The sequence below is a fragment of the Ahaetulla prasina genome, chromosome 5 (assembly GCF_028640845.1).
Source record: "Ahaetulla prasina isolate Xishuangbanna chromosome 5, ASM2864084v1, whole genome shotgun sequence".
NCBI classification, from domain to species: domain Eukaryota; kingdom Metazoa; phylum Chordata; class Lepidosauria; order Squamata; family Colubridae; genus Ahaetulla; species Ahaetulla prasina.
Window position 1 is genome coordinate 38,828,657 of NC_080543.1, and position 10,464 is coordinate 38,839,120.

At 36.2% G+C, this 10,464-nt stretch overlaps 1 protein-coding gene across 1 annotated transcript in view; it reads left to right on the forward strand.

Moving 5' to 3' along the window:
* Positions 1-5,860, forward strand: part of TMPRSS7 (transmembrane serine protease 7) — a 36,992-nt gene extending 31,132 nt beyond the window's left edge. The window contains exons 16-18 of the mRNA XM_058185206.1: positions 2,110-2,378; positions 4,739-4,875; positions 5,687-5,860. Of these exons, the coding sequence (XP_058041189.1) occupies positions 2,110-2,378; positions 4,739-4,875; positions 5,687-5,860 (580 nt within the window). The remainder of the gene's footprint in view (positions 1-2,109; positions 2,379-4,738; positions 4,876-5,686) is intronic.
* Positions 5,861-10,464: the final 4,604 nt, after the last annotated feature.

Below are 10,464 nucleotides of genomic sequence, written 5' to 3' on the forward strand. Positions count from 1 at the left end.
CATTACCAACATTCAATTATAAAACTAGTTTAATAAGCAGTGCATAAGATTGTCCTGTTCTTAGCATTTTAATATCTCCCTTTCCCAGGGCTGTCTCTCTCCTGGATGCAAAAATCCAGATAACCACTTGATAAGAGCAAATATAGAAAATGTTAACTACTTGTTGCCATCTAGTGGTTGTACAGATTTTTGAAGCCTGAATGTAGGAGTCTTAACTCTTCCACGTTAGCCTGTAAGTTCTCTGTGGCTGATGGGTTATTCAGCTTCCTTAGTGCAAATAGAAAGGTTCCCCCCCCCACCACCAATATGCCAACTTCACTGTCACAAGGAAATGGCAGAGACTTTAAAAAAGACAAGGGCATCAAGAACTATAACTGAATGCAGTCATGCATATTAACCCTAAAAGCTTTTCAGAAGCCAATGCATAGTCTGCAAGTTTGTGTAGCTAATAAATCAATATATGATCCCTTTTTTCCACAATGTGAAAAATACAAGGGAGTGCAGTAACACTGTACACATGTATATACATTCAAGTGTATTCTTGCATACACTCAAATCCATGCACAGACAGATAACTTGATATAGACCACTATATCAATTTTTCCCCACATATCAACATTTGTCAAAGGCCTTTGATATTTTCATATTTTCTTGCTCATTTACTAAAGCAAATATCTTTTTTTTTTGTTCCTGCACGGCTAAGAACTACAGAGTCTTGTCTATATAGGAGTCAGGCTGTGTACTGAAAGGACTCCATTATCCCAGGCCTTACTACAGAGGTTTTCAAACTTGGCTGCTTTAAGACTTGTGGTCTTCAACTTCCAGAATTCTCCAGCCAGCAAAGCTGGTTGGAGAATTCTGGGAGTTGAAGACCACAAGTCTTAAAGCGGCCAAGTTTGAAGACCTCTGCCTTAGTAAAAAAAGGACTTTCTAAAGAATCAGCAGGGTAAGTCCACTGTTATTTGGGAAGAAAACTAGTATCTTGGGGGCAAACCAAATGCTTCCCCGAAGATTCCAAGTGGACGTTGCAACTTTTGATTACTTCTCTAATTGTTTAGTTACTTAGAAACAGGGAAGAGCTCTTCAAGTTGTCCAAGTTCCAATTTCTCTGTTTCTTTTGTCTTAGAAAGTCTTCTCCCCTCCCCCTTTGTTTTCTTGTTCCTACTTCCTCTCCCCTCAGTTGCACTTTTTTCGGAAGTAGATAGATATGGATTGAAAGCTCCCCAAAAATTGTACTGTACTCTTAGTATTTCAATTAACTTGTATATCAGTTTTGGTACAATAGTAGTCATTTAAAGTGGAATAGATCTCTATCTCTCTACCACCTGCTTGTCTTGATCAAACAATTCATTTCATTTAAATTATTTCTCTTGCCGGGTTGCTTCTGCAACTCTGGATGGCTAAGAATAACTAAAAACATAACTATAAGATAAAAATAATCACAATACTGTAATGTTAATACAGTGCAGCTGAGATTCTCAAGAAGTTTACATTCTTCAACTACACAGTGGTACAATTGGCTCACTTGATGTGCTAGTTCAATGCCTGAGGGAATAACTGTATTTTTCAATGTTTTCAGAACACTGACAAGGTTGAGGCCCTGCAGATCTCGGGGATGTAGGACAAGCACAGATATTGAAGCTAATTTCATTCTCTTACCTTTTAGCTGTTACACAGCCCATTTTTACAGTAAATATGGATTTAGAACTTTTCTGGGATAATGTTAGTCTACAGTAATGCTAAACTATATTCCAAAGAATAAAGCACAAAAATTGAAAACACTTGTGCAAAACCACATTTAGCCACTTGCCTCAGCTCTAGTTAAAGAGAGAGAGACAGGTGATTTCCCCCTCTATAGACCCTTAAGTGAAGAAAAAGGAAATAAGTCCTGTTCCTAACCTACTCAGAATATCATACGGACATAATAATGCTATTTTTCATTTGCTAGCATTGTGTCTATGATAAAGAGATCACTAATGGGGAACAGCACTAATATGTAGCTATATTTCTGATAGTTCAAGCACTTAGTGATAACCCTTCATCTTGATCGCATGTCATAGATATTTGAATGTTCAGTCATATATCTTTGAATGTTCTGTTTTCATTTAGGTTATCAGATCCTAGAATTTGGACAGTTTACTTGGGAATGCACACACAAGGAAAAGCCAAATTTGTGTCCACTTTGAAGAGAATCATTGTCCATGAATATTATAACAGTCAAAATTATGATTATGACATTGCTCTGCTACAATTAAGCACCCCATGGCTTGAGACAATGAGATGGTCAGTTGGGCCAATATGCATACCACCCACCATGCACAATGTGCACACTGGAGAAAAATGCTGGGTAACAGGCTGGGGACAGAAGCAGGAAACAAGTAAGCCCACTGCATTGTATCATTCATTCATTTGCTGCCAATAAAAAAGGAATTATGTAAAAATAAGTAGTCAGCAACATTGGAAAGAAGTGGTGCTTTCATGCTTAGAATGATGGTAGCAGGGTCAGAGCATTATATGGCGCCCTTTTTTTCTGTATTACAAGAATACATAGAAGAACAAAAGGAAGAAGGCTTGATGCTGGTTTTGCCATTCTAACCCTCTCCTCCTTCCCTTTGGAAACCCTTGAAAGCGCTTAAAATATGTTATAAATAAAACTGTTTAAATTTTTAAAAATATTTATTATTAAAAAGAGGGAATCTAGATGAAATTTAAACACATGAGCTAAAACAATTATTTCTGGGTTTTTTTAAATGGCCAAAACAGCAAATACCAAAATCAGTATTCAGTTTCATTGTATCCAAGTTAAGGGTGTAAATTCTATTCATTTTATTGCCCACTTTATAGAATGGCAATTGGTTTATTGTATAATTTGCAACAGCACTGTTTTAAGATTATATCCTGATATCTTGATATCAAGATATCCATATCCTGATATGTATTTATCTATTTATATTTAATATTTCTGAACCACCAGAAACCATATTTCTTCCTCAAATGTATTTGTATGGCTTATGTCAGTGGTGGTATGCTGCCAGTTCTAACCAATTCGGGCTCCATCCATCCACCCATTTTTTATGCTCTGCGCATGTGCAGAGGCGCGCTCACATTTGCGAACTGATAGCAAAGGTAAGGGAATAACACCACTGGCTTATGTGCCTGAACATGTATATGATAAATCATTAGATCAAAGTAAACATTTCTTGATTTCTCAGTTTACCTAATCATAAAAGCTTTTGTACGCAAGTTTCCCATTTTATACAGTAAATTTCTCAAGAAACTATTTTTAACAGATTTCTCTGGTAAGTTCTCTATTCTCCAGTGCAGCATTTTTAATCTAAACTTTCATCTCTGAATCTATGCAATTTCCAGAAAAAATATTCTTGTTCAAATGCATTTCTTATTTAAAAAAAAAAAATTGAGGAAGGCAAGCAGATTTAAAACCAATGTGCTAGCAAACTCTGTTCAGTATTATCTGCTGTAAAAGCATCCAATTTTCTCATAATTAATATATACAGATCTCATCTAATATCAGTGAGTCCAAGAATTTGTTCTCTTCATGGAAATTCAACCGTAAAAATTTAATAAATACCATTTTAAAGATTCTTTGTAAATTGGCATAGTAAGGGAAAAAACATAAAACATTTACAATAATCTAATTTCTTAAACTTTCTGACCAAATAATTTTTTTCAAGAAATACTGATGATGCTAAGTTGGGAATATTTTTGTAGTCTAAGGACTGGCAACAGGTTAATCACAGGTGAACATGTTCATGTGTATGTATACCGGTACAAATACACACATGCACATGCATACACCACTCAGCAATTCTTAAATATGATCAGCAGTAACCAAAATTAAAACTTATTTTTAAAGATTGTTTTTAATGGCCAAAATCTTACAGGATGATCTAATCTCAGCCTTCTCAGTATTCTTAAGACGTCTTTATTTAAAATTCCTGGCAAGTCTGCGAAACTTGTAAATTTTAGAATTATTCTATAATATCAAAAAGCATAGTTCACTGGAAATTTTACCAAATTTGGTAAACTTGTACAATTCCAAACAATGGAATCTGGATACCTGGAATACTGAACAGTAGTGTTGGAACTTCTGGTACATTTGCCAGCTTTTTTACGTATGACATGGATATAGTTTACTTTTTCACAAACCACAACAACTTGGGCCAACCAAATGTTTCAATTTAAGCAGTATCTGAAATCTGCAAAGCAGAAAGCTATTTTGAAAATCATACAATAGATTCATCATCATTAGTCATATGAATAGTCTAGACTGCCTTATAATTGTATAACCTGGTCTTCTAATTCATCTTCAACTACGCTATCTACCATACTCTCTTTTACAATAGGGGGTTATTGCGTGCATTAATGAAATAATGTAACAATTTTAGAATGCTCTAAAGCAGTGCTATTCAAACTGTGGTCTGGAGACCTCCAGGAGTCTTGAGACATTTCAAGGGATCTACAAAGTTAAAATAAATAAATATTTTTAAATGTCTCAATTTTTATTTCTAACACATTTAACTATCAATAGATATAACACACATAAACCAAAGTTCTTTGAGCGTCCTCAATCATTTTTAAGAAGGTAAAGAGAACCTGAACCCAAAGTGATTGAGAATTACTAGTCTAAAGTATGTCATGCTATTAATTTCTTGGAACATAGTTTTTTGGACTTCAAAAGATGTTATTTCTTGCTTTATTATGCTTTTCCTTGATCCAGATGATGACACACCAGCAATTTTACAGAAAGCAGAGGTGGAAATTGTGGATCAAACAGTTTGTCATTCAACATATGGGCTTATCACAAATCGCATGCTGTGTGCTGGAATAATGTCTGGAAAAAGGGACAGCTGCAAAGTAAGGATTTTACTTTCTTGCCATGCATACTTGCTACCCCTCCCAAATAATCATAGACTTGGGAACCACTTCGAATTCATGGTTATAGGTTAGACTGAGAAGCTGGAAAAAAAAATCCAGAAAAAGGCTGGGGAAAAATCACTTATTTACTGTTTTCAAGAAAATGACATGTCATTTCCATAAAATAAAATAACTCATGAAATATCAATTTAAAAAATAAGAACATTTCATCTGGGTTTTTTCCCCCCGCTTGTTTTTCTCTTCTCTTCTCTTCTCTTCTCTTCTCTTCTCTTCTCTTCTCTTCTCTTCTCTTCTCTTCTCTTCTCCTCTCCTCTCCTCTCCTCTCCTCTCCTCTCCTCCCCCTCTCTTTGTGGGTGGGTTGTGTCATAATGAACATTTACTCAGAATGAACGAACCCAGCCAAGATGAACTTAATGACTCTAATAAAAATCATTATTATGTTATTATTATTATGAATAATTAAATTATTCAAGTAATATCTAGATCATATTTCCTACTGAGTAATTTTCATATAGGATGAGGAAATGGTTCCAAAATCTGTGATATTGTTTCACATTATAGATAAACCGAATTGCCATAGAAATAAAATTCAAGTATAGAAAATTAGTAGTTGATAGAAAAATTATAGATTAATTTATAATTCAATCATTTAATGACATTTGAATTTTTTTCTTGTCAATTAAACCCTTTAAACCCTGTATCAACAATCTTATCACTAAAATCGTGCATACTGTCTAGAGAAACATTGCTCTCTAAACAATGTTAACTTTTTAAAATAATCTCTTTTTAGGGAGACTCTGGAGGACCTCTATCATGTCGAAATAAAGGTGATGGAAAATGGTTTTTGATGGGAATTGTTAGTTGGGGCTATGGTTGTGGAAGACCCAATTTCCCGGGAGTATACACAAGAGTGTCAAAGTTTGCTACATGGATTCAAAAATATATGCCTTCAGTTTTTAGCTAGTAGTGATTATATTCCAGAGACTATGAAACATCTTTATTAAAATGATATTTAATAAATTATTATGTTTTAATTGCATTGTGAATTTAATCTTCATGACTACAAAACCATGTGTCTTTGTGAAATACATATTATATCATTCATCTTAAAACATATATGTTGTTAACATACTGCAATATTCAGAGGCAGAATTGGTACAATCTTAGCTTCCTCCCTCCCTCCTTCCTCCTTGCCTTTCCAGCATGCTCTAGATTGAGCTGTCTTTGAGGAAAGTTCAGAGTACAACTAATACAAAATATGATGGTTACATTATTAGCTTGATGAACGTATCTTTTCTTTTATGTACACTAAGAGCATATGCACCAAGACAAATTCCTTGTGTGTCCAATCACACTTGGCCAATAAAAATTCTATTCTATTCTATTCTATTAGTCAGGACAACCAATTATTCAATCAGTAGAACTTAGAATATTGTATGGTTGCTGCATCAGATACAGTTCAGTTCCAGGCCCCATTCAAAATGTCTGTCACCACCTACAAAGTTATATATAATGTGATACAGTACTATGATATAGCAGACACTGCCTTGCCAATCACGATCTACCTTTTATATATCATGAAGTAGACAAGATATGGGCATTTCATTTTACCCAATTACAGTTTTTGGACAGTCTTCAAAGGTTATGTCATATAGAGCACATTGAAAAAGCAACCTAGAACTAGGAATTTGATTTCCAGTTTTTTATACTCACTAAAGCCATATTCTGTACCAAAGGTTTTTTGTACCAAAGGAAATCAGGTCCTGGCCTTATTTTCTGTGATAGTTTCATAGCACTGTTTCATTCCCAATTCCTTTAATTTCTAAAGTGTTTCTAACATACTTAAAACCAAAAGGATATTACCTAAAACTAGGTGAAAATTTCCTGATAGTTAGAACAATTAATCAGTGGAACAATTTGCTTCCAGAAGTTGTGAATGCTCCAACACTGGAAGTTTTTAAGTAGAGATCGGACAATCATTTGTCTGCAATGGTATAGGGTCTTCTGCCTGAGCAGAGAGTTGGACTAGAAGACATCCAAGATTTCATCCAAATCTGTTCTGTTCTGATTCTAGTGTCTCACCAGACAGAACCATTTTGTAAGCAAGAAACATTTGACAGACAGCTTCAAGACTGAGAAAATGGTAGTCATAGGTCTGTTAACTTGAAAAAGCAGGCGTGAACAGCCCAGAATTTGAAGCTGAAGATGAGCATGCATATACATTTCATTAGATGTGCTACTTGCAGAATTATTTCTATAGTTTCCTAGAAGAAGTCTGTTTTAAAGAGATAATGCCAAGGTTTCCCAATTAAACTGGTTTTATTGTTGGACCTTTGTGGATAAGACCACCTGAACATTTGTGATGAAAAAAAAAACATATTATGTTGATGGGATTAGAAGCACCTATGGGTACAAATAAAATATTCTAATGATACACCAATACACAGGTAAATTTACTTAGGATAGGAAAAATAACCTAGTATTTGGCATTAGGAACTGATATACATGTATCAATAATATTTTGTTGTTCACCTTTTGTGCATAAAACTAAGTTTCTCATTTCATTTATTAGATAAAGTAGTTATTAAGTGATCTAAATTAGGTAAAATGGGAAACATTGGTAATGACATCAGGTACTATTGATTAATTGATTAATTGATGATGTTATTACTGAAATAATTACAATAATGTGGACTGGGAATGTGAATGAAATAGTGTAATATTTTTATTTCTTTTGTCTTATAGATTCGGGGAATAATTTAAGGGACTCAATATTGATTGGAAACTTTATCCACAATTACTTTTTCCTTCCACATATTATTCTGTTTATATTCAAATTGCTTTTTGGTTCCTTTTCAATAAAAATTGTAAGATTTATCACTAGTTCCCACTTTTGAATGACAAATTTGATTTATATGGAACTCAATGATTTCAAGGTCTGCGTTGAATCTACTTTGGGGAGATTCAGTGACAAATTGTTGAAAAGAATACCACCTACCACAAATTCAAAGCATATTTTGGAATGCCTATGTCAAGTCTTGGTGGGGGGGGGGCAGATACAAAGCTAAAAAAAAATACTAGGATCAAGAATGCATTTTGATGCAGATTTTAAAAGTAAATGCACAATTGAAACCAGAGGTCTTTCTTTTGGATTTAATGGGTAAACCAATTAAACAATGTTACGGAACATTGTTTTTATATGTGACAACGGCAGCAAGGTTGAAGGACATATAAATACTTACAATAGAAGAATGGATGAAGCTGAAGGAATTGGCAGAAATGATGAAATGGGCAGCTTTGATGAAAGAAAAAACTTAGATCAATTTTATTTTCACTTGGAAACCATTTTTGGACTTCTTGCAAGAAACTGAAAGAAATGAAAAATCATTTTTGAGATATAATGATTGGAATTATATTATATAGCTTGATGTATTATTTACTTGTACCAAAGAAAGTGAGAAGTAACTCTCCTTCCTTCCTTCCTTTCTTCCTTCCTTCCTTCCTTCCTTCCTCTACTTTTACTTTTTACTTTTTGAGTTTTTTCAATTCTTATTTTCGGTTTCTTTATCTTTTAACTGTAATTTTTTTGAAAATAAAAAAATTAATAAAAATCATTTTCAAAAATAAATACAACTGCTACCGTTACAGTTACAGATCTAATGAAACCATTAATTCTCGATTCATATAGTTGAATGACATGTATATTTAATTGATTGCCCCTTCTCTTTCCTCCTCCATGTGTTACATGAAGAATCTGACACAGATCAATGCAGTACATTCAGATCGGTTGATCTTAAATACTCAGAATTATTGAGTCTGTCATTATAACTGTCTGGTTTGGTTCTGCAACCCAACAAGACAGACACAGACTTCAGAGGATAATTAGAACTGCAGAAAAAACAATTACTACCAACCTCCTTCCATTGAGGACCTGTATACTGCATGAATCAAAAATCAAAAAGAAGGAATCAAAAAGAGGAAAAATATTTACAGATCCATCACATCCTGGACATAAATTGTTTCAACTCCTATCCTCAAAATGACTCTATAGAGCACTGCACACCAAGACAACCAGATACCAGAACAGTTTTTTCCGGAACGGCATCACTCTGCTAAACAAATAATTTCCTCAACACTGTCAAACTATTCACATTAGGCTGCATTACTATTGCTATTGATCTTCTCATCGTTCCTGTCACCCATCTCTTTCCACTTATGACTGCATGACTGTAACTTTGCTGCCTGTATCCTTGCAATTTATATTGATATTGATTGGTTCCTAGTATTAATTGATTGCTTATTGTACCGTATGACTGTCACTGGGTGTTGTGCCTTGTGATTCTTGACGAGTGTATCTGGTCTTTTTATATATGCTGAGAGCATATTTATTTATTTATTTATTTATTTTATTAAATTTTTATACCGCCCTTCTCCCGAAGGACTCAGGGCGGTGTACAGCCAAAGTAAAAACAAAGATATATACAGTTTAAAACAACAATTAAAAAGAGCAAATTTTAAAGGCCGATTATTAAAATTTAAAATTAAAAAGTTAAAAAATATTAAAAACCCAATTAAAATACATCACTAATTATGCCAGTCCCGCTTTAATGAATAAATATGTTTTGAGCTCACGACGGAAGGTCCGAAGATCGGGCACTTGACGCAGACCGGGGGGAAGTTCATTCCAGAGCGTCACTGCCCCCACAGAGAAGGCCCTACTCCTGGGGGCCGCCAGCCGACACTGTTTGGCGGACGGCACCCTGAGGAGACCCTCTCTGTGCGAGCGTACGGGTCGGTGGGAGGCAAAAGGTAACAGCAGGCGGTCTCGTAAGTACCCGGGTCCTAAGCCATGGAGCGCTTTAAAGATAGTTACCAAAATCTTGAAGCGCACCCGAAAGACCACAGGAAGCCAGTGCAAGCTACGGAGCAGCGATGTCACGTGGGAGCCACGAGCGGCTCCCGTTACTACTCGCGCAGCCGCATTCTGGACTAACTGCAGCCTCCGGGTGCACCTCAAGGGCAGCCCCATGTAGAGAGCATTGCAATAATCCAGCCTAGACGTAACCAGAGCGTGAGTGACCGTGCATAAGGCATCCCGATCAAGGAAGGGACGCAACTGGCGAACCAGGCGAACCTGGTAAAAGGCCCTCCTGGCGACGGCCGCCAGGTGTTCATCAAAAGACAGCCGTCCGTCCAGGAGGACACCCAAGTTGCGAACCGCCTCCTTTGGGGCCACTAACTCGCCCCCAACAGTCAGCTGCGGATGCAGCTGACTGTACCGGGATGCCCGCATCCACACCCCCTCCGCCTTGGGGGGGTTGCGCTTGTGTCTGGTTCTCCCCATCCAGACCCGTACAGCTTCCAGGCACCGGGACAGCACTTGACCGCTTCGTTGGGGTGGTCCGGGTGGAAAAGTACAGCTGAGTATCATCAGCGTACAGATGATAACTCACCCCGAAACCACTGATGACCTCACCCAGCGGCTTCATATAGATGTTGAACAGGGTGGGCGAGAGAATCGACCCCTGAGGCACCCCACAAGTGAGGCGCCTCGAGGACGACCTCTGC